At 63.6% G+C, this 25,603-nt stretch overlaps 1 protein-coding gene across 3 annotated transcripts in view; it reads right to left on the reverse strand.

Moving 5' to 3' along the window:
• Positions 1-1,055: 1,055 nt before the first annotated feature.
• PCNX3 (pecanex 3) overlaps positions 1,056-25,603 on the reverse strand; it is a 34,513-nt gene continuing 9,965 nt past the window's right edge. For 2 of the 3 annotated variants that reach the window (XM_075005499.1, XM_075005501.1), the window contains exons 8-35: positions 23,333-23,502; positions 22,724-22,820; positions 21,432-21,567; positions 21,014-21,174; positions 19,999-20,152; positions 19,131-19,163; positions 18,312-18,483; positions 17,916-18,026; positions 17,598-17,689; positions 17,139-17,248; positions 16,740-16,845; positions 16,141-16,233; positions 14,153-14,303; positions 12,784-12,931; positions 12,146-12,323; positions 11,672-11,780; positions 10,885-11,014; positions 10,510-10,568; positions 8,207-8,422; positions 7,641-7,894; positions 7,199-7,429; positions 6,902-7,005; positions 4,609-4,756; positions 4,066-4,296; positions 3,675-3,949; positions 2,849-3,057; positions 2,077-2,474; positions 1,056-1,582 (exon numbers count right to left, since the gene is read on the reverse strand). In XM_075005499.1, coding sequence (XP_074861600.1) covers positions 1,397-1,582; positions 2,077-2,474; positions 2,849-3,057; positions 3,675-3,949; positions 4,066-4,296; positions 4,609-4,756; positions 6,902-7,005; positions 7,199-7,429; positions 7,641-7,894; positions 8,207-8,422; positions 10,510-10,568; positions 10,885-11,014; positions 11,672-11,780; positions 12,146-12,323; positions 12,784-12,931; positions 14,153-14,303; positions 16,141-16,233; positions 16,740-16,845; positions 17,139-17,248; positions 17,598-17,689; positions 17,916-18,026; positions 18,312-18,483; positions 19,131-19,163; positions 19,999-20,152; positions 21,014-21,174; positions 21,432-21,567; positions 22,724-22,820; positions 23,333-23,502 — 4,462 coding nt within the window. In that variant the 3' untranslated portion in view covers positions 1,056-1,396. The remainder of the gene's footprint in view (positions 1,583-2,076; positions 2,475-2,848; positions 3,058-3,674; positions 3,950-4,065; positions 4,297-4,608; positions 4,757-6,901; positions 7,006-7,198; positions 7,430-7,640; positions 7,895-8,206; positions 8,423-10,509; positions 10,569-10,884; positions 11,015-11,671; positions 11,781-12,145; positions 12,324-12,783; positions 12,932-14,152; positions 14,304-16,140; positions 16,234-16,739; positions 16,846-17,138; positions 17,249-17,597; positions 17,690-17,915; positions 18,027-18,311; positions 18,484-19,130; positions 19,164-19,998; positions 20,153-21,013; positions 21,175-21,431; positions 21,568-22,723; positions 22,821-23,332; positions 23,503-25,603) is intronic. The other variant, XM_075005500.1, reaches the window with a different exon arrangement.

Consider the following 25,603-nt stretch of genomic DNA (forward strand, 5'->3'; position numbering starts at 1 on the left):
CTGGGGGAGCAGCAGGCAAGGCCAGCCAGCCAGAGGCTTTATCTGGCATCTGAGCACAGAGACAGAGACAGCGTAGACACACCGACCGACCCAGCAACATGGGTACTGGACGGACAGAGCTGGGGCACAGCAGACACAGGCTAGGCCTGGCTTTGCTCGCAGGGCAGAGCTGGAGCCCTTGCTACCAGGCACCAGTCCCAGGTATAGGGGGTGCCTGGCTCAGTGCCCATTTAGGGTGGGGACAGCACACTCCAGCCAATGGCAGCTGTCAGTCAAGCTGCAGCCGCTTTGTTCCTGGCCCCACCCCACCTCCCACCAGAGCCACTCCTGCCCCTTGTCCTGTGCCAGGCAAAACCATGGGTTTCGGGGGCCCAGATAAGCACCGGCTCCTTACCTGCAAAGGGGTCCCTGCCTCCACACAGGGGCCAGCCTTGGGGTAGACCACTGGCATTGTGGGACCCCCCCCCAGGCCATTGGCACTTGTACTCTCCCTCTTGTGCCCACTTTGCAGCATCCTGCCAGCTAACAGCCATTAGCCAGGGGCCCAGACATTCCCGAGGTGGGAGAGCCCCAGCTGCCCCAGGCCAGATAGGTTGGATGTGGAAGGGAAAGCAGAGGCGGCTGCTCTGTTTCTCTGGAGCAGTGCAGATGAATGGGGGGCACCTCCCACTCTCCAAGGAGGGCCCTTCCTGGGTGTCTGGCACTCCATGGCATCATCCGGGAGCGAGCAGCTGGACGGAAAAGGACCCTGGCCAGGGTACCAAGTTATCCTCTCCCTCGGCCAGGGAGGGAATCTGAGCAGCACAGGTGAGACTAGAACGCTGGTGTCCTAACACCTCCCCTCCTGCTGTAACCCCCTAGAGCCCTTTCCCCAGCCTGGGCCAGAGCCCAGGAGTTCTGAGTGTGGTCCCCCCCACCCCCCGACGCAAGGACAGAACCCAGGCGTCTGACGCCTCCCCTGACCCAGACGCCTGGGGAGGCTGCATGAGGGGGCGGGGCGGGCTTTGCTCTTTTTTTTGTATTTTTTTTTTTTAATTTTTTGTATCAACCAAAAATCCAGGATCAGAGAAAAATAAACCATCAAAATAATCAAAAATAGTGTTATTCACGTGGTCCCTGCTCCCGCTTTAAACGCGGCGCCAAGGGGCAGCGCCTGGGAGCAGTGCTGAGAATGTGGGCCAGTGGAGGCTCCAGGGTAGGGGACCACTGCCTGCCAGTAGGACAGCACAGGTGTCCATTGGGTCCCCCCGGAGTCCAGCGGAGGAGCCATTTGCCCCCTTATTGCTGTCCAGGGTCCTGAAGCAGGGTGTGGGGGGGGTCTGTGTGACGGGACCAGCCCATTGGTATCAATCGGGGTGTGGGGGGAGGGAGAACAGCAGCTCCCACTGCACCCCCGTCAGTACTGGTGCTCCAGGAGCGGCTGGGCGGCGGGGCTCTCCTTCTCTCTCTGCCGGCCCCACTCGGGTGGGGGGATGCTGGGGCCGGGCAGCTGCTGCTCTGTCTCTGCCAGTGGGAGGCACTGCTGGAGGGAGTCAGCTTCCACAGCGTCAGCAAGGGGGCCTGGGTCCGGGGACACAGAAGGCTGTGGGCAAAGAGAGGAGACGGGTTACAGCCTGGAGGGAGAGGATGGGCCACAGGCCAGGATGGGGCCGCACAGGAGATAAATAGGCTGGGGGTAGGGCAAGGCCCCATGAGGACACAGGTACCACAGGGGACAGGCCAGGCTGGTGAAGGTGGGGAACATGAGAGCTGCAGCTAATCCCAGGTGCCCTTCAAATGGCTTCTTGTGGGGGCACGGGCTCCCCGAGCCAGCTTAAGGGCTTTCTATTAGCACTAAGCTGACGTGCAGGAACTGGCTTGAGCCACCTGTTGTGCGAGGAGGGGCACAGTGCATCCAGCAGTGACCTCTCCCGTCCCGCACAATGAAACAGCCGGAATTAGTGCAACGGGAGGGGGGAGCCAAGTGTGGCACCCTGGGTGTGGGCGTGGGGGGAATGGGAGGTGGCTCTCCCACGCCACATGGTGTGGAGAGGGAGCTGGGGCCTCCCTTGGGGTGGGCAAAAGGCCCATGCTCACCTGTGCCCTAGCGTTGGGCCCCCGGGGGGATGTGTCCTGGGTGGCGCCGGTGCTGGCAGGAGTCCCTGGTGAGGCATCTCCCTCACTGCCCCCCAGCCCATTGAGCCCCTTGCGGCCTGGCAGGCTCCACTTTCCACAAAGCCCCTCGTAGGCAAAGGTGGCTGAGGTGCCCAGCGCTGGTCGTAGGGGCAAGGGGAGCGGCAGCGGGGCCCGGCCTGGTCCCTCCGCCTGGGAGGCCATAGAGGCCAGCGAGCTGGTGCAGGACAGCTGGCTGCTGGAGAGGCGCTGGGTAGGCACCCAGGTGGCAGCAGGGAGAGCTTCACGCCGGCCCTCCGCCTGGCTCCCTGGCACTGGCCGTACGAGCCAGTTCTGGCCCAGCGGGAGGCTCTGCTCTGACCCTGTGGGGAGACGGGAAGGTTACCGCAGACATGACCCAGAGATGGCCCCACCCTCAGCCCACCGCATCTCTGTGCTCCAGCTCCCAATCCTCAGTGAGATACCTTGGCGCCGCCTCTTCTCAACCCCTGGGCCTCCCAAAATACCCCAGCACAGATGGGCCTTAGGGAGGCCTCCAGCCAGGGAGCTTTTATCCCAGGGGGAGACACTTAGGCAGAGCGGGGAATAGAACCCAGGAGCCTCAGGGCTCCTCTGCACCTGCTCTAAGCAATCACATAGCACCTCCAAGCTGCGGAGGAAACCCAGGACTCCCGGACACCCTTCCAGCCCAGGCCCCTCTCAGAGCAGGGAGGCTTGCAGCTGCTCATCTCCATACCTGGCTGAGGCTGGGCAGTGGTGACGGGAGGCTCCTGGGGGTTTGAAGCCCCCAGGGTGCCCATGCCCGTGCTCTGCCCACCTGGGGCACTGCTTCCCTGCTGCCCATGCCCTGCAGGGTTGTTGCTGATGGATGAGGAGCCTCCACCACAGTCAGAGTCCTCAATGTTCCCACCACTGTTGCACCCGGCGCCACAGCCCTTCTGTAGCCTGGGAGAAAATAAAGCACAGGGGCATCAGCTCTGTGCCCTGACTCACTGGGCCAGCCTCACCCAGCAGGGGGTGCTGCAGTGAGCAGGGCGGGAGCACTGGCTGTAGGGGTGGGGGTGGGGGGGCGCAGGGGAGCTCCCAGCTCCTCCAACCTAACCTCTCCCCGCAGGGGGCGGCATGGTGACTGGGATGGAAGCGCTGCCTGTGGGGGGGGGGCACCCATTTACTCCAGCCCCGGCCTCGCCCAGCAGGGGGAGCTGTGGGGCACAGGGCAGGAGCTGCCTACAGGGGAGCACCCAACTACTCCAGCCCCGGCCTCGCCCAGCAGGGGGCGCTGTGGGGAGCAGGGCAGGAGCTGCCTGTCGGGGAGCACCCAGCTACTCCAGCCCCGGCCTCGCCCAGCAGGGGGCGCTGTGGGGAGCAGGGCAGGAGCTGCCTGCGGGGGAGCACCCGGCTACTCCAGCCCCGGCCTCGCCCAGCAGGGGGCGCTGTGGGGAGCAGGGCAGGAGCTGCCTGCAGGGGAGCACCCGGCTACTCCAGCCCCGGCCTCGCCCAGCAGGGGGCGCTGTGGGGCGCAGGGCAGGCGTGGTGGCTGGGGGCCACCATGGCGCGCTCACCTCTCCCAGCTGCCGATGAGCCAGGCAGAGATGTTGTGCAGGCTGACGGGGCCGCCCCAGAGGCAGCGCAGCTGGGGGTGGCTGCCGGCGTAGGAGGTGGTGAGGGGCGACACGTAGATGGGGTAGCCGATGGGCTGGTCGCAGGAGGAGTTGATCATGTTGCGCAGAGCCTGCTTGGCATTCTGGATGCTGCCCCGCTCCGGGTTGCGGTTCCGCAGGAACACCAGCTCCTGCTGCTGCCCCGCCCAGAGCCCCCGCACGCACTCCCGATTCACCTGGCCAAGGAGACAAACCGGGGTGAGGGAGGGAGTCGGGTTCCACCTCTAGCTCCGGGAGAGGGTTGGGGTCCAGTGGTTAGAGCAGGGTGCCGGGGGCGGCGGCTGGGGCTCACCTTGATGACACGGAAGCTCAGGTAGCGCTTGTTGAGCATGATGATCTTGTACTCGTCGCTGGCGTCGTCCATCACGTGGCGCAGCGCCAGCAGGGCGGGCGTGTTGGCGAGGATGGCGCTGCGCCAGGCTGGGTCGCCCTCGTGCGAGATCACCATCTTCTCCTCGTTGGCTGTGATGGCGTCGTACAGCACAGCCGGGTCCTCGTACTCGTCTGGCGACGTGAAATGGTCCTGGGGAGGGAGTTGGGGCATGACCCTCTGCCTTCACACCCTTCCTCTCCAGCACAGGGCAGGATCGTCTTCCTTCCCTCAGCAAGCTAACCCCTCCCTGCCTCCTCACATCCCCCTCCTGCCCCAGCCACTTCCTCCCACGCCATCCCTCCTCCCCCATTCCCTAGGCTGAGCAGGCTGGTGGGCAGGTGCTAGGACACGCCCTCTCTCCTCCCCCTAGGTATGGCCCTTAGGGCTCACCCTGCCCACCACAGAAGAGGGGAGCCCACTGCCCACCTGTCCTGGGGTGGGGCTTGTGGGCAGGGCTGGTACCTGGTGCAGCTTGAGCGACATGCGGATGCCAGGTGCCACCACGCGGTGCAGCAGGTCCATGTCGGCGAAGACCCACTCATCACGGGGCGAGGTGATGCGGAAGTCGCCCTTGAAGAGGGCGTGCAGGCCATACAGGAAGGGCTCCAGGCTGCAGGGACGGTACGGCTCAGTGAGGAGCGGGGATCTGGTTAGCAGACCGAGGGTGTGGCAGGGTGTCTCACACATTCACGGAGGGCCGGGCCAGATGGGGCTGCTGGATCGCCGAGTATGGCCCTGCTGCACAGCCCAGGCCAGACACCCCAGCGCTGCCTGCACTGGGGATAGCCACTCCACCCTGCCTTGGGGCTTTCGTTCCAACGGTCAATCACCTACCCTGGCAAACAGGCCCTGCTTTTGTGGGAGACTCCAGCCGCTGGTTCTTGGCCTGTCTTTTCCTCACAGCTTAAAGGCCCCATGGCACGTGGGGGCTCACCCAGGCTGGTACTGATACAGTCATCAAGTCAACGGGCAGTGCTCATCCATGTGCTGCCTGCTGTGCTTTCTCCAGCCCGCCAACCACTTCTGGGGCTGTTTGCTCTGGCCTCAGCTTCCTGGCCCCAGAACCAGGCTCCGTACCCAGTCCTGTGCTCACCAACGGTGTAGCCAGCAGTAAAACCCTGTCTGTTCCTACTCACTCCTCCTCTCTTCATCCACCCAAGAGCTGCACTAGCCACTTGGGCCACAGTGCAGCGCTGGGAACTCATGCTGAGCTACTGGTCCCTCCACCACCCCTTATACTGACCAACACACCTTGCCCTGGGCATACAGCTCTGCCTTGGGCTGCATTAAAACAGTTGGTTTGCACAGGTCCAGCTTTGCAAGTGATCCTGGCGACACTGCAGGGCTGCCCTGTCCTCCCCACCCCCCACCCGTGTCTGCACTACACAGCGATTTCGTCAGCAGTGATTTTCTATTTCCTTCCTGACCCCAGAGGAGGGTGCTGCAGACCACTCGATCAGTTTGTAGGTAGCTCCAGGACTGCTCCTAGGCTGGTTGGCCTCGCAGAGAAATGTCTGATGCGATCCAGCAGCCAGACGGCGGAGCTGGACAAATTCCGAGTGGAAATAAGGCACAGGCTTGTGACAGTGAAGGTCAGTGGAACAATTTACCAAGTGTCGTGGGGGATTCTTCATCACCAGCCATTGGTTAATTAAGATAGGATGTTTCCTCTAAGAGCTCTGCTCCAGCGAGCACTTTGGGGAAGTCCTCTGGCCTGCGCCACACAGGTCAGATCACATTGGCTCTGGCTGGCTGGGGGAGCTGTGAGTCAGTGATGAACACGTTGACTCACGTCTGGCCTCGAACAGATCCCTGCAGCACCTCACCAAACTCCCCCATGCTGGCGAGCAAGCACGCCCCCTCGGTGACACAGGAGCGCCTCAGCCACTGGCCAGGGCTTTCCTGACACTGCACAACGCCCGGCGGCATCGGAACAATGATCCAGGATGTCTGCACAGCAGCTAGCAACCCAAACAAAGCCACTGTGCTTTGACAAGACATATTTGAGTGGCATTAATTATATTCCCAGCCTCGCATTTGTCATTAAGAGACTCCTCTGTCTGCGTTCTACTGTATTGCCTGGGAGAGGAGCTGGGGGCAGGTCCTCTCTCACCCAGCAGTAGGCTGTGGGGCAATGGGGGGAGGGGCAGTCTCACAGGGCAGCCGGGCCATGGGTGGGGGCAACAGGGAGGGTGGATGTCTCACCCATCAGACAGGCCCGTGGGCAGGGACCTCACCTGGCAGGCAGGGTGGGAGCAAAGTGGGGAGGAGCTGCCTCACTAAGCAGAAAATGCTGTGAGTGGGCAATGGGTGGGGAGGGGCTGTCTCACCCATGGGCAGGGATGGGGAGGGAAGGGGGGTGTCTCACCTGGCAGACAGGTGGTGGGCAGGAACTATGGGGGGCGTCTCACCCAGCAGACAGGCAGCGGGTGGAGACTATGGGGGGTGTCCGACCCAGCAGACAGGCAGTGGGCAGGGACTATGGGGGGTGTTGGAGCCGGCAGACAGGCAGCAGGTGGGGATGACAGGGGGTGTCTGACCCAGCAGACAGGCAGTGGGTGGGGACTACGGGGGGTGTCTCACTCGGCAGACAGGCGGCGGGTGGGGACTATGGGGGGTGTCTCACTCGGCAGACAGGCGGCGGGTGGGGACTATGGGGGGTGTCTCACTCGGCAGACAGGCGGCGGGTGGGGACTATGGGGGGTGTCTCACCTGGCAGACAGGCGGCGGGTGGGGACTATGGGGGGTGTCTCACCTGGCAGACAAGCTATGGGAGGCTGTGCCCAGTGCCCGGCGCCCTAAGATGCACAGCCCGAAGCAGAGGGTGACGAGCGGGGAGTCCCACTCCTTGTCCATGGGCTGCAAGGAGAGACAGGCAGCTGTGAGGGGAGGGAGGAGACAAGAGGAACCCCCTCACCCCGAAGCATGGTGCTCTCTGCTTCTAACAGCCACAGAACTAAGGCCTTGGAGTGTTGGCTCCCAGCCCCCCAGGCTCTGCCCTGTAGATCGTACTGCCTGCCCCACGGCCGACTCCCCCGCTCTCAGGGCGCACCTTCTCCCTGCGGCCAGCACAGTACTGAATCCAGTCCAGGTAGACGTTGCAGAAGGAGGAGAGGGTGACGCCGGCCACGCGGGAGTCGTAGTCCTCGTCGATGTTCAGGTTGAAGGTGGGGTCGCTGTCAGAGTAGCTGGGGGCTGTGCAAGGGCGCAGCGCCTCCTGGATCACTGCGTTCCCCAGCCACTCCTCCAGTTTGGAGGAGCACGTCACATAGTAGATGATGCTCTGCCGAGGGGCACAGGGTTAGACCCTCCCGGTGCCCAGGACTCAGCCAGTCCCTCGCCAAGGCCAGACTGGGGCCAATCCCCCCAGAGGGGAAAGATGCCAGGGGCCCCTCTCCTGGCCCCACGCCCACACTTGAGCCTCCCCAACCCACCTCCCGACCCCCAACCCCCTTCTCCTGTATGCCCCCAATTCCCATGCCCCCGCCCCACACCTTGACGTAGTAGGTGATGAGGATCTTGCGCAGGTCGAAGACCTGCAGCATGGAGGCGGCGTTGTTGTCGCTGATGCTGTAACCCTCCAGCACGTACTTGGTGGCTGCCACCTCCCAGGCCAGCCAGCGCTGCCCGAAGGCCGCGTTGAATGACAGCATGTGGGGCAGGTGGCCCGGCTCGCAGCAGCAGCAACCCTCGTCCTCCTCCACGCCCTCTGTGATGGCCTCCACCTCACGCTGCTGGCAGTACGTACCTGTGGGGCGCAGAGGGTGAGGGGGCTGCCAGGGACCCCCCCCTCAGGGAATCCCAACACCATGGGCCTGGCACAGAGAGGCAAGGGGTGGGGTGGGGTGGGGAGGCCCTATGGAGCGGACGCACAGGGGTGGGGGGAGGACACAGGCTGGGGAGGTCCGTGGGTCTGACACAGAGGGATGGGGGGGGACACAGGCTGGGGGTGGGGCTGATGGAGGCCTGTGAAGGGAGGCGTGAGGTCACTAGTGGGGGAGCAGGGGCTGTGAGAAGCCCACACTCCCGGCCAGGCTGGGCTCCCCACGCAGCCTCTCACCCCGGAACTCGAGGCCGCGCAGCTGGAAGGTGACGAGGCCGTTGCCGATCTCGATGAGGTGCACCAGCGCGTTCAGGTAGTCCGAGGCCAGGATGAAGCAGTCGCCGGTGGCATAGTTGCCCCAGCGGCCCAGCAGCAGGTCCCCACACAGCGTGTGCTGCAGGGAGCGTGTCAGGTGCTCATAGAAGATGGAGTTCAGGTTGTTGTCATCAGCACCTGGAAGAGGGATGGGAGGCCAGGGGAGGGTCTCAGCAGGGGCTCTCGCCCCTCACAGGCAGGGCTGGCCCAGTGCAGCACTAGAGGGCACTGTGCTGCAGGGGGTGCTCAGCCAGAGAGGCTCTCCCTTCAGCCAGCGCTGACGCAGTGCAGCACCAGAGGGCGCTGTGCTGGGGGAGGGGCGTTCTCCCCTTCAGCCAGTGCTGACGCAGTGCGGCACTGGAAGGCGCTGTGCTGGGGGAGGGGCATTCTCCCCTTCAGCCAGTGCTGACACAGTGCGGCACTAGAGGGCGCTGTGCTGGGGGAGGGGCGTTCTCCCCTTTCGCCAGTGCTGACGCAGTGCGGCACTGGAAGACGCTGTGCTGAGGGGCATTCTCCCCTTCAGCCAGTGCTGACACAGTGCGGCACTAGAGGGCGCTGTGCTGGGGGAGGGGCGTTCTCCCCTTCAGCCAGTGCTGACACAGTGCGGCACTAGAGGGCGCTGTACTGGGGGAGGGGCGTTCTCCCCTTTCGCCAGTGCTGACGCAGTGCGGCACTGGAAGACGCTGTGCTGAGGGGCATTCTCCCCTTCGGCCAGTGCTGACACAGTGCGGCACTAGAGGGCGCTGTGCTGGGGGAGGGGCGTTCTCCCCTTCAGCCAGTGCTGATGCAGTGCGGCACTGGAAGACGCTGTGCTGAGGGGCATTCTCCCCTTCAGCCAATGCTGACGCAGTGTGGCACTGGAAGGCGCTGTGCTGGGGGAGGGGCATTCTCCCCTTGCAGTCAGCCCTGGCTCAAAGGCTCCAGTGTGGCACCCGGGGTTGGGCTGTGAAGGGCCGGATGCAGCAGGGGGTTCAATGGTGGGAACTCTGCCGCCGCAGTCACCGCTTTGTGGGCTGGGGAGCTCGGTGCCCTCAGCCCCAGGCAGAGGTGAGAGCTCAGCTGCACTCTGGGGTGACGTCAGTGGATTTTAAGATGACGAAGTGGGTCTTTGCCCACAAAAGCTCACGCTCCAAAACATCTGTTAGTCTATCAGGTGCCACGGGACTGCTTGTTGGTTTTGAAGCAAAACATTGTTGCAACCACTGCCCGAGGTTAGCACCAAATCTGATGCCAAGGGAGGCGTCTATTGAAAACTGGTGGTTTAGTGAACTGGCTTGTGCTGCTCAGATGTTCGTACCACTTTATCTGGGAAGTTGTGTGCATTAGGTCTGTGCTCACACTTGAAATTTCAGTTTCTGGGAGACCACAGCTGGAGGCGTGGGAACAGGTTCCGAGCGAGGTGAACCCCAACTGGACAGATTCCAATCAACATCTGAGGAATTTGCCTGCGGACGTGTAACGTGGCGGAGAGATAATAGCAGATTGTCCGCAAAGGACACGGACAGGCGACCTGCTCATGGGACAGGCTCCATCTGGGCCCCACTTCCACACAGGGAGGAAGAATGGAATTCCCCCCATGTGGGCAAGGGGAGAAAGAGAGCCTTGAGGTTCCTCCGCCTTTGTCTTCAATCCGGCTCATCACTTCAGGAGCATCTCTGCTATGAACCGGGCCGGGAAGGATTGCTGGCCCCTCCTAACAAAGGATGCTTTGCAGAGACTTTTAAGATAGCCGCCTACGCCACTTCTGCTGCAAACCTGCCTCAGGACCCTTGTGACGGGTGTATGTAGTTTGATTGCTTTAACGATTTTACTCTCACCCGAGTCTGTCTTTCTATGAATAACCCTTTAGATGGTAGGTTCTAAAGGATGGGCACAGCCTGCTCTTTTGGGTGAGACCTAAGGTACACATTGACCTGGGAACGTGGCTGGTCTTTTGGGACAGGAAGAACCTGTGTGGATTTGGTGAGGTTGGGTTTCACCACCTCTCCTCTGCAACAGGAGGGGACTGGCTGGGGCACAAGGGGAGCCGGAGTGTTTGAAGGAATTGCTTGTGTGACTCCCTGCTGGCTGGCGTGGCAGAAGTGCTCTGTGTGACTGGTTTGGTGCCCTATAGCGGAAGAGCCCCAGTCTTGGGCTGTCAGTAGCCCTGTTTTAAGCAATTTGCCCAGATTTGGCCCCCTCAGCCGTGCCCAGCAACACCTCCAGTACTACACCTGGGTACGCACCTGGGTTGCGGTCGAGCTGGGTGGCCAAGCGGGTGTTGGAATGGTCGACCCTCTTTGTGCTGGGGAAGAGGAGAGCCAGGTTAGCAGTGCGCCACTGCACAGGCCTCCCCACCCACACCGGCCCCCTGCAGCCAGGCCAGGATGGGGCACAGCCTGTCCAACGTGTGTGGGCACCACATGGTGGCGTGGCCCAGTCTGGGCATGGGGAGACTGGCTTACCTTGCGGGGAGTGCAGGAGGAGAGGGGCCACCTGCCAAGGGGAGGCCAGGAAGGTGACGGGGGTGGCCTGGGGGTTGGGAGGGGGCCCTGCAGCGAAGGCGTGGTGGGGATGCAGGGGCCCTGCTGGCTGGGGGAGGGCGCCTCTCCCTCACTCACTTGTAGTCGCGCTCCCAGAACTTGACGGGGCGGGCGTACGACATGATGAACACGGCGCTGCCCAGCAGCGGGTTGAGAGGGGTGGAGAACAGGGCCGACAGCACGGCCTGGACAAACAGCATGGCTGAGTCTGGGGGCGTCAAGGCAACAACCCCTGCGGAGCTGCGGCTGGCAGCCCTGCTGCCCCCGACCGTGCCCCACCGCCAGCCCCAATGGCACAGAGCCAGAGCACCCGTCTCACCGCCCCTACCCAGCTGTCCAATGGCACCAGTGCCCCACCCTGCCACTGCCCAGCAGACCCGGTGCCCTGGCACCCGTGTCCTGCCCTCACCTCACTGCTGCCCAACCACCCCAGAGCCAGGCGCCCTCCCCGGCACCATTCCACGGACCCAGCACACCTTGCTCCCGCTGACAGCCTAGCCGGGGCCCCACCCCACACTGAACAGCCCTGCAGAGCCAGGCGCCCCGAGCTCCCACCCCCCCCCACCACATGGCCTGCTGTCCCCAACGGCCAGGAGAGAGCAACCCAGAAAGGGGCAGAACCAGAACGTGCCCAAAGCATTCTGGACCCGACCTGCTATTATCCCTCTAGTCCTCCACTGGCCCATAATCCCCTATGCGCAACTTCCTCAGACTGCCCCACCAGTAACTCCCCTTCTTCCACCACTGCTGGGCCCACGCCCTGCTCCACGCATCCCCCCATTCCCGTTCCCCTTCCCCCAGCCCCTCTCCCACAGCCCTGGCCCTGCCCCCAGCTCGGGGCGCCCCGGCAGCTCCCCAAGGATACGGGGCACGGCAAAGGGCTGGGCGAAGGCATGGAAGGCCGAGCCCCACGTGATCTGCCAGGGAGCAATGTAGGTGAGCACAAAGCGCAGCTTGTAGAGTAGGTCCCACAGCTGCGTGCGGGGAGAGAAAGAGAGAGAAATACGTCACATGATACAGGGCCCAGCCCAGGCCCAGGGCCCAGGCCGCCTGGTTCTAGCCCAGCTGGAGCGGGAGGGGGCCTAGTGGACAACAGCCAGGGGACTGGGAGCCAGGACACCTGGGTTCTCGCCTCAGGCTCAAACACCAGATCCTGCTTGCCGGGGCAGGTCTGGTGCCTCCTGTAGCATCTCAGTGGAAACCCCAGGAGGAGACGCGCCGGGGGACGTGGCGGGCAGAGCGCGCTGCGTAGGGGGAGCAGGGCACTGGTGGCCCGGGGCAGAGCGGTGGGATGAAGTCGCTCTGTCTGCTCGGGGGCAAGCGAGGGGCGGGCGGGCACCTTGCTGAAGAGGATGGACATGACGAAGTAGTCGATGAGGAAGCCCTCCGAGTAGCGCCGGTAGTCGAAGTGGAAGAAGAGGACAGTGAAGCCCAGGGCCACGTACTGCTGGGGCGGGCAGCAGAAGGAGCAGCGCAGCAGCTTCATGCCAGCCATGGTGATGAGGAGTGCGCGGCAGCTGGGGGCGAGAGGAAGCACGTGACGGGGTCCCAGGGCAGGCAGCCCCTGGCTCAGCCCGGCGTAGGGCAGGGAGCCCCGTCCCCCAGGTTAGACAGCAGCAGAATGATAACAACTAACCAAGCAGCAGCAGTTCCCAGACCGCCCCCTTTTCTAGTGAGTTTCTGCTTCCCCACAAAGGGGGAGACGCGAACGCTCCCTGCCAGGGCTGGCTGCTGCCCAGCTCACTGCCTGTTGCTCCCATCCCAGGCCCCCTTCCTGCACTGTGCCCGGATCTCGCTCCTCACTGCTGTTCCTGCTGGGGATGGACGGCCTGGCTAGCGGAGGCGGAGGAGGGAGACGACGACACACCGCTGCTCACTGTGTGGGAGCTGCTCCTCGGGCGGGGAGGGCCCCCGGACTCCGATAGGCAGTGACTAGCTGTCGCCAGGCAGAGCCCTGGGGGGCCTGCAGGTACCTACTAGATGCAGATCTTGTCCTGGTGGGGGGCGCTGACCGAGTGGGCATCCACCGTCAGGGCATTGAGCACCACAGCTGGGTAGATGAAGTACTTCTCCACACACTGCAGCCAGGCGTACAGCTTCTCAAACCACATCAGCTGGGCTGCACCTGCGGGGCACGTGGGCTTACTCCCCTCACCCACCAGAACAGCAGGGAACACCATCTGTCTCTAATGGACACAGTCCTAACGAGCCCCACACCAGCAGCAGGGATCCCTCGTGCAGGCTGAGAGGCAGCCAGCTCTGGGATGCGACAGAGGGATCAGCACTGAGATGAGGCAGTCTTGGGTGGGGTGTGGGGCGGCTTTCAGAGGGACCGCTTGCCTGTGCTGGGATACGGCTGTGTCTGGGGTGAGGCAGTTCACAAAGGGATCCCTCACCCGCGCTGAGATGTGGCTGTGTCTGGGGTGAGGTGGTTCATACAGGGATCCCTCGCATGTGCTGAGATGCGGCTTTGTCTGGGGTGAGGTGGCTCATACAGGGATCCCTCGCCCACGCTGAGATGCGGCTGTGTCTGGGGTGAGGCAGTTCACAAAGGGATCCCTCGCATGTGCTGAGATGCGGCTGTGTCTGGGGTGAGGTGGCTCATACAGGGATCCCTCGCATGTGCTGAGATGTGGCTGTGTCTGGGGTGAGGTGGCTCATACAGGGATCCCTCGCATGTGCTGAGATGTGGCTGTGTCTGGGGTGAGGTGGTTCACAGAGGGATCCCTCTCCCGTGCTGAGATGCGGCTGTGTCTGGGGTGAGGCGGTTCACAGAGGGACCCCTTGCCCGTGCTGAGATGTGGCTGTGTCTGGGGCGAGGCGGTTCACAGAGGGCTCCCTCACCTGCGCTGAGATGCGGCTGTGTCTGGGGTGAGGCGGTTCATACAGGGATCCCTCACTCACACACATATTTTGTGCACATGAAAGATGGACGGGGCTCTCCACTAGCTGGGCTGGGGCTATGGAAGAAGAGTTCCTCCACCCGCCTCTGCAGCTCAGCACAGGGTGAGCATCTGTCCTGTTCTTCCCAGGACAACCCCTTATTTAAGCTGTCTCACAGGTGTCCTGCCTAAGAAAATGGGCAAATTGTCCTGTACTTTGTGGGCTCCCGTTTCCTGGCACCTGGTGCCTCGAGGAAGCAGACCCTGCTGTCACCTAGCTCCTCCACTGGGTGGCTGCCCCATTGCCTGGCACCCCACAGAGGCAGCCCCCACTGCCAGTGAGCTCTGCCATAGGGCGATGTGGCCACCCTCACTCAGCAGCACCCAGCAGCCTCCTGGGGCGCAGGGGCCAGGGCTGAAGGGGAGGGGCTGGCGCCCCCTGCTGGGCACCCCGGAGCACTTACTGCGCACTTCGAACTGGCTGTACTCGCGCGGCTTCAGCACGGGCAGCGAGAAGCAGAACCAGGGCAGCTGCTTGCGCATCTGGGGCAGCAGGTAGTGAGTGAGCAGCCCGACCAGCCCAGCCAGGGCATACAGCACGTAGCCTAGAACAGACTGAGCGCCCGGCGGGTCAGCACCCGAGGCCTCCCCCCGACAGCCCAAAAACACCCCGGCCCCCAGAGCCTCCCTCCCCCAAACAGCCCCCGCTGCCACACACCACACGCGCGACAGCCCCACTCTGCCCCCAAACAGCCCCCGCTGCCACACACCACACACGCGATGCTCCCAAACAGCCCCCGCTGCCACACACCACGCGCGCAACAGCCCCGCTCTGCCCCCAAACAGCCCCCGCTGCCACACACCACGCGCGCGACAGCCTCGCTCTGCCCCCAAACAGCCCCCGCTGCCACACACCACACACGCGATGCTCCCAAACAGCCCCCGCTGCCACACACCACACACGCGATGCTCCCAAACAACCCCCGCTGCCACACACCACACGCGCAACAGCCCCGCTCTGCCCCCAAACAGCCCCCGCTGCCACACACCACACGCGCGACACCCCCGCTCTGCCCCCAAACAGCCCCCGCTGCCACACACCACACGCGCGACGCCCCCAAACAGCCCCCCGCCACACACCACACGCGCGACGCCCCCAAACAGCCCCCGCTGCCACACACCACACGCGCAACAGCCCCGCTCTGCCCCCAAACAGCCCCCGCTGCCACACACCACGCGCGACGCCCCCAAACAGCCCCCCGCCACACACCACATGCGCGACGCCCCCAAACAGCCCCCCGCCACACACCACACGCGCGACAGCCCCGCTCTGCCCCCAAACAGCCCCCGCTGCCACACACCACACACGCGATGCTCCCAAACAGCCCCCGCTGCCACACACCACACGCGCGACACCCCCGCTCTGCCCCCAAACAGCCCCCGCTGCCACACACCACACGAGCGACGCCCCCAAACAGCCCCCCGCCACACACCACACGTGCGACAGCCCCGCTCTGCCCCCAAACAGCCCCCGCTGACACACAACACACGCGTGATGCTCCCAAACAGCCCCCGCTGCCACACACCACACGCGCGACAGCCCCACTCTGCCCCCAAACAGCCCCCGCTGCCACACACCACACGCGCGACGCCCCCAAACAGCCCCCCGCCACACACCACATGCGCGACGCCCCCGCTCTGCCCCCAAACAGCCCCCGCTGACACACAACACACGCGTGATGCTCCCAAACAGCCCCCGCTGCCACACACCACACGCGCGACAGCCCCACTCTGCCCCCAAACAGCCCCCGCTGCCACACACCACACGCGCGACGCCCCCAAACAGCCCCCCGCCACACACCACATGCGCGACGCCCCCGCTCTGCCCCCAAACAGCCCCCGCTGACACACAACACACGCGTGATGCTCCCAAACAGCCCCCGCTGCCACACACCACACGCGCGACAGCCCCGCTCTGCCCCCAAACAGCCCCCGCTGCCACACACCACATGCGCGGCGCCCCCTAACAGCCCCCCGCCACACACCACACACGTGACGCCCCCGCTCTGCCCCCAAACAGCCCCCGCTGCCACACACCACACGCGCGACACCCCTGCTCTGCCCCCTCAGATCTCCCTCAATCCCCCACCCCCTCCACCCTCCCTCACAGCTCCCCCAATCCCCCGCCCCCCTCCACCCATCCTCCAATCTCCCCAGCTGGCTGTAACTCCCTGTCGAGGCTGCTCAGAGAAGCTGCTGGCATAAGGGTCCGGACGCCTGGGTTCCTTGTTCCCCCCTGCTCAGCTATTAGCATCACCAGAAGGTGCCGCCAAGGAGCCTCCTGAGGCAGCATCGCTCTCTGGCCCACCGAGTCCTTCCTGGACCCAACTCTGCCATGAGCTGTGACGCGCCACGCACGTCCCCTCCCCCGCCCCGCCCTCCCCCGTGGTACCTTGAGGGCGATGAAGACGGTGCTGGCACTGATGGCGAAGGTGAGCACCGCGATGACCATGCACATCACCAGGTCTGAGTGCAGGATCTCCCGCTGGGGGAAGGGGGAGAGGCTGGAGCCGCCTGCCAGCTATGCAGGGGCACTCACAGGCCTCCCCTTTGCCCAGCCACCGGCCCCACCTGCCCACCTGCAGCCAGGCCCAGCCTGCGCCCCCTCCCGGGTGCAACCCTCAGCCGTCCCGGCCCCCAGCCACGCGCCCCCACTAACCGCGTGACTCCAGGCACCAGCTGCTTCCGTCCTCCTCGGACAGGCTGCAGCCCCTACCCACGCCCCAGCCGTCCCAGCTATGGGGCTGCCCTACATGCCAGCCAGTTGTTCCAACTCTCCATACGCCCTCCCACTGCAGCCCCAGCCACGTGTTCTCTTCCCCCCCCCCCCTCCAGCCCCTCCCTCTCCCATGGGACCCCCATCACAGGCTCCCCACCACACATGCAGCCTCTAACCCCTCCCTGGCACCTCGGCTACGCTCCTTGCCCCCTCATTAGCCATTTCTACCCCACCCCTCCCCACTACGCTCTGCCCTCTGCCCAGCCCCTCACCAGGGAGTTGCGCAGTTTCTCGGGCAGCGGGTCCCGGACCTCGGCCGGGGGGTTCTCCACATTTCGGTTCTCAAACTCGGGGAAGAGCTTGGTCCGGATCAGGGACCTAGGAGGGCGCGGTTGGGGGTGTTAGGAGTTCGTCCCCTCCCCGCAGGATCAGCAGGGGTTGTGGAGGCAGGAACCGGGCAGCTCAGCCCCTGGCCCAGGGCCCAACCTGGCATCCCCATGGCACAGCGTCCCCCGCCTAACTCCAGTGGCTGTATCCACCCTCCCTGGGCAGAGGACAATGCTTTGTCTTCCCAGGACCAGGGCCTGACCCCCCAGCCCCACTCTATTCCAGAGCCCCGGTCCCAGCCCCCCAGTGCAGGTGGCTCATATCCCTGCCCCTGGGGTACACACCACAACACAGTGGGGTCACTGCTTTGCCGACTCAGGTGGTAGGACAGGGCAACCAGGAGGCCGCAGAACACAGAGAAGAGGACGGGGACATGCTGGTCACCCCACGGGGCCTGGAGAGGAGAGAGCAGAGATGAACCCTGGGGCGGAGAGACCCCCCCCCAGCCCATCTGCACCCACACATCGTCCCGCGCTTTAAACACAGCTCAGGCCCCACAGACTAGGGCCCTGCGGTGACCACCCCCTAAAGCCAGCCAGTCCCCAGCCCTGGCTTGGCCTGGAACTGGCAAAGCCTAGAGGGAACAGGCCCCATTAGCCACCCTGGGGACAGATCAGAGCCGGCACCCCCTAGAGGGGAAGTCCCCTTACCCCATCGGCCACCCCGAGGCAGCCCGTCCCTCACCCCCAGGCTGGACTGCAGCCAGAGCCCCTTCGAGGGGGGAGTCCCACGCACCCAGGTACCTTAACGGCTCCAAGGCAGAAGCCATAGAGGAGGGCGGCAGCCAGCAGGCTGCGCAGGAGACTGAAGAGGGCGGTGAGGGGGCTGGTGGCGGCTGGGAAGCAGAGAGGCAGCAGGTCAGTGGGGAGGGGGAAGGGGGTAGCCCGTCCCCTCCCCCAACGCCCCAGGCACTCCCTGATGTTGCAGCACCCCCTGCTGTCCAGCTCTGGCAGCGCACATTGGCAGCACTCCCAGGCGTCCTGGCTCCCGGCCACGCTCTGCCCTCCCAAGGCCCCAGCGCCCCTGTGGAGCAGAGACAGAGCGCAGGCATCCGGCCGTACCCGTGCCACCAAAGATGTGCATGTCCACCTGTTCCAGCAGGTACATGAGGCAGGTGTTGACCTGGGGCAGGAGCCCGAAGAGGAAGATGACAGGGAAGCAGAGGGTGAAGACTGCAAAAGAAACCACAAATGGGGGGTGGGTTTAAGTCAGTGACACCCCCCGATTCCCAGTGAGAGCAGGACTGCTCCACCCCGGCCTAGAGAGCCCCCCCGGGTGAATGGGGCCCTTGGGAAATCTGCCCAGCACCCCCTAACTCTTCACTGTGGGGCCGCAGAACCTCAGTGCCTCCTGCTCCTGGCAGGAGGAGGCTGCAGCAGGGCAGTACCCCTGCCCCCAGCTGTGCCGGGGCTCTGCCGGTGCTCCTACCCCTGGCTGGGGATGTGCCCCGCACTCACCGGTGGTGACATCCCGGGCACCGTAGAAGAAGTCCGTGGAGAAGAGGGTGAGCCCATAGAAGGTGACGGCTGGGACGGGCGCAGCCCGAGCACACAAGTCCAGCACCCAGATGAGCACACAGGCCACGCAGAAATAGACAGGCCGGCTGTAGGCAATGATCCAGTTGTGCCCCTGCAGGAGAGCATGGGGTGAAGGGCGCGGGGCAGCCTTGGGGCTGGCCCTCCCCACATCTCAGGGGCACTGCAGGACCCCCACACTGCCAGCTGCAGCTGCGAGACCAGGCACTGCCCAGGGCAAGGGGCCCGCTCCCAAAGCCCAGAAACCCCTGGGGCTGCAGCTCTGGGCACTGAGAACCTCATGGTCCAGAGAACCAGGATCCTGCACTCAGTGCTGAGCTGCAGCTGCCTCTGGGTGTGTGCGTGCGTGTACGTGTGCGCGTGCTGAGCTGCAGCTGCCTCTGGGGCGCGCGTGCGTGTACGTGTGCGCGTGCTGAGCTGCAGCTGCCTCTGGGGCGCGCGTGCGTGTACGTGTGCGCGTGCTGAGCTGCAGCTGCCTCTGGGGCGCGCGTGCGTGTACGTGTGCGCGTGCTGAGCTGCAGCTGCCTCTGGGGCGCGCGTGCGTGTACGTGTGCGCGTGCTGAGCTGCAGCTGCCTCTGGGGCGCGCGTGCGTGTACGTGTGCGCGTGCTGAGCTGCAGCTGCCTCTGGGGCGCGCGTGCGTGTTCAAGAGGAGCAGGTCCACCACTGGGACGGAGGCTCCGCACTGCCTGGAAGAGGGGAGCGCCCCCTCCTGGCCCTGCAGCCCCCAGAAGTCACTTACGTGCATAGGGGAAGCAGCATCAGGCTGGACGCTCTGAAAAACACAGTCGAGGAGATGGTGGTGAAGCTGCTGCCCAGCAGGCTTCCAGCAGCAGCCCCAGGCCTGCCCCACCCCAGCATTCAGGTGGGAGGTGGGCTCACGGGGCCTCTCTCCTTGGGGGCGACTGGCACTGAGCCAAACCTAGGGCTGGCGGGCGGGGGAGACAGCAACAGCCATGGGGCCTTCTCTGGCTCCACTCTGGGCTGGTTCTGGACTCTCCTGCCCCCTCCCCCACTCGGCCGCCTTGCCCTCTGTCACCAGGCTTGGCACGTACATGACGGGAACCCAGGGGCACAGCGGAGCAGGGGGGGCAAAGCCTGTCCCTTTGCTCGGAGAGGCTGCTGGGAGCGAGCGGAGCACCAGGGGCACGTCCAAGGGCTCGGCGCGGTTTGTGGCTGGGTCCCACCACTTGCCCCCGTGGCGAGGTCGCTCTTTGCACTTCTGCCATCCACCTTCGGCTTGGTGCGAGCACGCCTGGAAGTGAACCGGGCGCAGCCCCCACACAGGCAGAGGAGCTGGGAGCAGGGGCGGGATCTCCCAGGCAGCAATGGAAAGGACTGGGTCAGCCTGCTGGGGAAGAGAGGGCTGGCACGGCCAGAGGACAGTGCATGAGCCGCTGAAAGACAGGGGCTGTCCAGGCGCTGGCACCAGCCAGGCACAGACAAGGCTCCCTCCTCCTGGACCCGGGGACCCCAGGTGGCTCCGTGGGCTGGGTGCTCCCAGGAGAGCTGAAGGTTGGGATTCAGGGACCCCGGCAGAGCTGGGGCAGCAGGAGAGAGTGCAGCAGGGTGGGGGCTGCGGGGCACTGGCAAGGCTGTGCGGGTCCCACCTTGAGCAGCGAGTACTGGCAGCTGGCGATGACCAGGCAGAACTGGAAGACCCAGATGTCACGGAAGAAGCCCTGCAGCAGCAGCAGGTAGCCCAGAAAGGCCACTAAGGACCCCAGCGACACCACGAAGATGTTCTCGGTCACCCACCGATTCCTGGGGCGGGGGGGGGGTGGCGGCAGAGCACAAGGCAGCATCAACCACTCTGAGCAGTCAGCAGCAGCTTCCCTGGGCACCCAGTGCTGCCAGGGCCTTGTTCAACACAGCCGTAACCCTGGCAGCCCCAGATGAGTTCACTGGGCAGGCGCCAGTGGGGATAAACTGAACTGCCTGGGCCTGATCCAGAGAGACAGACTGGATGGGCCCATGGGCAATGCCCGGGGAGGGGGCACTCATCAGGCTGGAAGTCCCATGGGGCTGGTGCAGAAGGCGGGGGAGCAGGAGGACGGAGGGGCCCACGCGGCTGACTGATTGCTGGGGGCGGGGGAGCAGGAGGAGGGAGGGGCCCACGCGGCTGATTGAACGCTGGGGCGGGGGAGCAGGAGGATGGAGGGGCCCACGCAGCTGATTGAACGCTGGGGGCGGGGGTGCAGGAGGAGGGAGGGGCCCACGCGGCTGATCGCTGGGGGCGGGGGAGCAGGACGACGGAGGGGCCCACGCGGCTGAACGCTGGGGGCGGGGGAGTAGGAGGAGGGAGGGGCCCACGCGGCTGATTGATTGCTGGGGGCGGGGGAGCAGGAGGAGGGAGGGGCCCACGCGGCTGATCGCTGGGGGCGGGGGAGCAGGAGGAGGGAGGGGCCCACGCGGCTGATCGCTGGGGGCGGGGGAGCAGCAGGACGGAGGGGCCCACGCGGCTGATCGCTGGGGGCGGGGGAGCAGGAGGAGGGAGGGGCCCACGCGGCTGATCGCTGGGGGTGGGGGAGCAGGAGGAGGGAGGGGCCCACGCGGCTGATCACTGGGGGCGGGGGAGCAGCAGGACGGAGGGGCCCATGGGGGGCAGGAGGGAGAGTGACTGACCGGTCGAGAAGCGCCAGCAGCGCCAGCCGGTCGTAGCGCACCCGCATCCAGCGCCCAGGCAGCACCCAGTACTTGTAGTACTGCCGCGGCTTGGCCTTGTCCTCGATCATCAGCGTGTTCTCCTGGGACTCGTGCAGGGACTCCTGATCCAGCAGGTCAAACTGGGAGGAGAAGAGGCTCAGTGGGGTGAAAGCTTCACACCGACAGACCCCCCCCAACCAAACCAAGAGGAGGGGCTGCCCCTCCGGCAAACCTCACCCCCTGCAGCACGCCCCACACAGGGCTCCTGCCCCTCCCGCTGGTAACCCGCCCCCACTGCCCGGAGCCCGTTCCACCACACAGCGCAGGCTCAGAGCCAGCCCCGCTCAGATCGAACTCCAGAGTCCCCCTCCCTGCCCAAGCGCTGCCCCCCCCTTACCTCAGGGATCTCCAGGGGAACCCTGCGCACCTGCATGCCCTGCAGCACCACCGGGCGCGGCTGCAGCAGCGACAGGGCGGGCGTCCCCTCGGGCACCTCGGTGGAGTTGAAGCTGGAGGAGTGCGAATGCCGGTCCCTGGGGTGGCGGCAGGGAAGTGAGGGGGGGGAGCAGAGGAAGCAGTCCCCTCCCCACCGCTGAGCCAGAGCCTGCACTCGTAGTTCCCCCACTGCAGCGCCCGCCCTGGCCCAACAGGGCACTGGGGTAGCGCTGCCTATGAGAGGAGAGCGCCCCCTGCTGCCCCCCCCCGCAGCAGGGCACCCCCAGGGCCAGCGCTGCCTGTGAGCAGGGCACCCCCCCCCGCTGGACCCCCCCACCCTGCAGCAGGGCACCCCAGGGCCAGAGCTGCCTGTGAGCAAACCACCCCCCCACTGGACCCCTACCCTGCAGCAGGGCACCCCCAGGACCAGTGCTGCCTGTGATCAGAGCACCCCCCTGCTGGACCCCCCCACCCTGCAGCAGGGCACCCCAGGGCCAGAGCTGCCTGTGAGCAAACCACCCCGCCACTGGACCCCCACCCTGCAGCAGGGCACCCCAGGGCCAGCGCTGCCTGTGATCAGAGCACCCCCCTGCTGGACCCCCCCACCCTGCAGCAGGGCACCCCCAGGGCCAGTGCTGCCTGTGAACAGAGCACCCCCTGCTGGACCCCTACCCTGCAGCAGGGCAGCCCCAGGGCCAGCGCTGCCTGTGAGCAGAGCACCCCCCTGCTGGACCCCCCCACCCTGCAGCAGGGCACCCCCAGGGCCAGCGCTGCCTGTGAGCAGAACATGCCCCTGCTGGACCCCACCACCCTGCAGCAGGGCAGCCCCCAGGGCCAGCGCTGCCTGTGAGCAGAACATCCCCCTGCTGGACCCCCCCACCCTGCAGCAGGGCAGCCCCCAGGGCCAGCGCTGCCTGTGAGCAGAACATCCCCCTGCTGGACCCCCTCACCCTGCAGCAGGGCAGCCCCCAGGGCCAGCGCTGCCTGTGAGCAGAGCACCCCCTGCTGGACCCCTACCCTGCCGTACAGCACCCCAGCACTACCCAAGAGCAGAGTGGACCCCAACTGGACTCCTGCTCCGCTCCCTGCAGCTCCCAGAGCTTCCCTGGGCGTCTGCCACCCAAGAGCTGGCCTGGCCCCTCCCAGCTTGACAGAGGGCAGCACAGTCCCTGCCAGTGGCTTGCCCCAAGCCCTGCCCCCCCAGGTGCCGCTGGGGACAGAGAGCAGCGTGGGAAAGGCGGGGGGGTCACTCACCAGGCGCTGTTGGTCACATGATCCACACTGACCTGCTGCCCCACGGGGTTCTCATAGCCGCCTCCAGCCACGCCAAAGGTGTAGGAGCGCCGCACGCCTGCAGGGGGCGGCAGGGAGAGAGCTAGACCTGGTGGGGGGAACCTGGAGCAGGCATGGAGGGGAAAGCCCACAGCCATGGGGCTGGAAGAACTGACTGGCAGTGGGAGCAGTCCCAGGCTACAGTCAGCATTTCAGCCAGGCAAACGACAGACCCCCCAAGGAAGTGCCCCTGCCAACTCCATCTCAGGAGGATGGTGCCCAGGTCCCACTCCCCCCATCCCTGCAGAATATCAATACTGTCAGAAGCCCAGGGCTGGGTGGCTGGGGCCACGGGTAGGGAGCGAGGGCACTGGCAGAAGCCCAGGGCTGGGGGCCATGGGTAGGGAGCGAGGGCACTGGCAGAAGCCCAGGGCTGGGTAGCAGGGGCTATGGGAAGGGTTTGTGGGAGCGGGCAGAGCTGGGGGGACAGCCCAGTGCAGTGGCACTGCTAGATTGAAAGCCCCGCCCCAGGAGGAGGGACCAGCCAGGGGCAGGCCGGTGGAAACTGACCCCCTCCCGACACGCACTCACCGCTCTCGTCGTAGAAGTAGTGCACGGCGCCCTCCGAGGTGTCGTCGAAGTTGCAGGCCTCGTGGATGGCGCCACGCGGCAGCAGCAGGGAGCTGGCGAACTGCAAGGCTGAGGGCAGGGTGAGCGCCCGCGAATGGGAGGAGGCGCGGCCCCGCTGCAAGTCCTGCAGGCTGTGGATAGAGGGGCCCGTTGGGGTCAGGCTGCGCCAGCCCAGGCTTGGGCATCAGCACAGTGCAGGGACAGTGTGAGCAAGGCAGAGGGGCCGGGCTGGAACGAAGGGGACCAGCAGGGCAGGGAGAGACCCTAGGCTGGGATGTCAGAGGGTGGCAGGTCAGGACTAAGGGGATGGGGAAGCACAGGTTTGGCACAGCAGGGGCTGTGTGACAGGGCTGAGGGGAAACAGTCATTTGAAAGGGTCTTGTTCGATCACACCACGCAATGGCAGAGAGCTCAAATATATCAACCCTGCAAGTCTAAATAATCAGATGGGGAACGAGAGTGCCTCGTACTGACTGAGGATATCGACAAACTGGGCATCACAGAAACGAGGTGGAAAGAGGAGAAGGAGCCAGACGCAGTAATAGCAAGGTACAAAGCGTATCGGGAGGACAGAACAGGGCATGAGCCAGCGTTATCGATGAAAGAAAGCGTAGAATCAAATGAAGAAAAAAACCTTAAATGAACCAAACTGCACCACAGACTCTCGATGGATAGTAATTCCTTGCTCTAATAAGAACATAGCAGTGGAGCTGTGCTCCTGACTGCCTCACCAGGATGCTGACAGTGACTGTGAAAGGAGATAAGAGAGATTATTAAAGTAAAAACACCTCAATACTAATGGGGAACGTCAGCTATCTCCACACCCATTGATACCTGTCCCCTCAGGCCAGCTTAAATGGTTGCTTCTTGGAGCAGCTAGTCCTGGAACCCACAAGGGGGGAGGCAGTTCCTGAGTTAGTCCTAAAAGTGGGAGCACAGGATCTGGTCCAAGAGGTGACTGCAACTGTTCCTCTTGTGAAAAGTGACCATGGTAGAATTAAACGTAACAGCCCTGTGGCATGAAAGACACTACAGCAACACAAAAATATGGCGCTTAATTTCAGAAAGGAGAACTACCCGAAAATAAGGAGATGAGTCGAACAAATACTGAAAGGTGCAGTGTCAAAAGTGAAATCCCTGCAAGCTGTGTGAAAAATGTTTAAAGACACCATAATAGAAGCTCAACTTAAATGTACACCCCACATTAAAAAAGATAAAAAGAAAAATCAAACGTGCCACTGTAGCTAAACAACAAAGTAAAAGAAGCTGAGAGAGTCAATGAGGAACACAGAAAGGAACGTAAATTCTGTCACAAGAAGCGTTACAATATGATGAGGAAAGCCAAAGAGGAATTTGAAGAATAGTTAGTCAAAACCTCAAGAAACAATAGCAAAAAAAGATAAATACATTAGAAGCAGGAAGCTACTGGACAATGGAGATGCTAAAGGACGATGAACCAGTTGTGAAGAAACTAAATGAATTCTTTGCATTGGTCTTCATGGCTGAGGATGTGAGGGACATTCCCACACTTGGCCACTCCTTCAAGGTGACAAATCTGAAGAACTGTCCCAGAGTGAGGTGTCATTTGAGGAAGTTTTTGAACAAATTGAGAAATTTAACAGTAATAAATCACCAAGACCAGATACCATTCACCCAAGTCCTGAAGGAACCCAGCTGTGCAATTGCAGAACTACAGTCTGTAACCTTTCATCTAAATCAGCTTGCATATCAGATGACTGGAGAATAGCTCATGACATCAATTTTTAAGAAGGGCTCCAGAGGTGATCCTGACAATTACAGGCTGGTAACCCTCACTTCAGTATTAGGCAAATGGTTGAAACTATAGTAGAGAACAATATTATCAGACACACAAATGAACATAACTTGTTGGGGAAGAGTCAACACAGTTTTTGTGAAGGGAAATCACGCCTCACCAATCAATTAGAATTCTTCGAGGGGGGTCAACAAGCATGTGGACAAGAGGGAACCCAGGGGATATAGTGTACTTTAGATTTTCAGAAAGTCTTTGACAAAGGTCCCCCATCAAAGACTCTTAAGCAAAGTAAGCTGTCTTGGGATAAGAGTGAAGGTCCTTCCCTGGACTGGTGACTGGTTAAAAGATAGGAAACAAACAGTAGGTATAAATGGTCATTTTTCAGAATGGAAAGAAATAAACAGCGGTGTCCCCAAAGGGGTCTGCTCTGCGTCCAATCCTATTCAACACATTCATAA

Source organism: Carettochelys insculpta, chromosome 11, assembly GCF_033958435.1.
Source record: "Carettochelys insculpta isolate YL-2023 chromosome 11, ASM3395843v1, whole genome shotgun sequence".
In the NCBI taxonomy this organism is placed as follows: Eukaryota; Metazoa; Chordata; order Testudines; family Carettochelyidae; genus Carettochelys; species Carettochelys insculpta.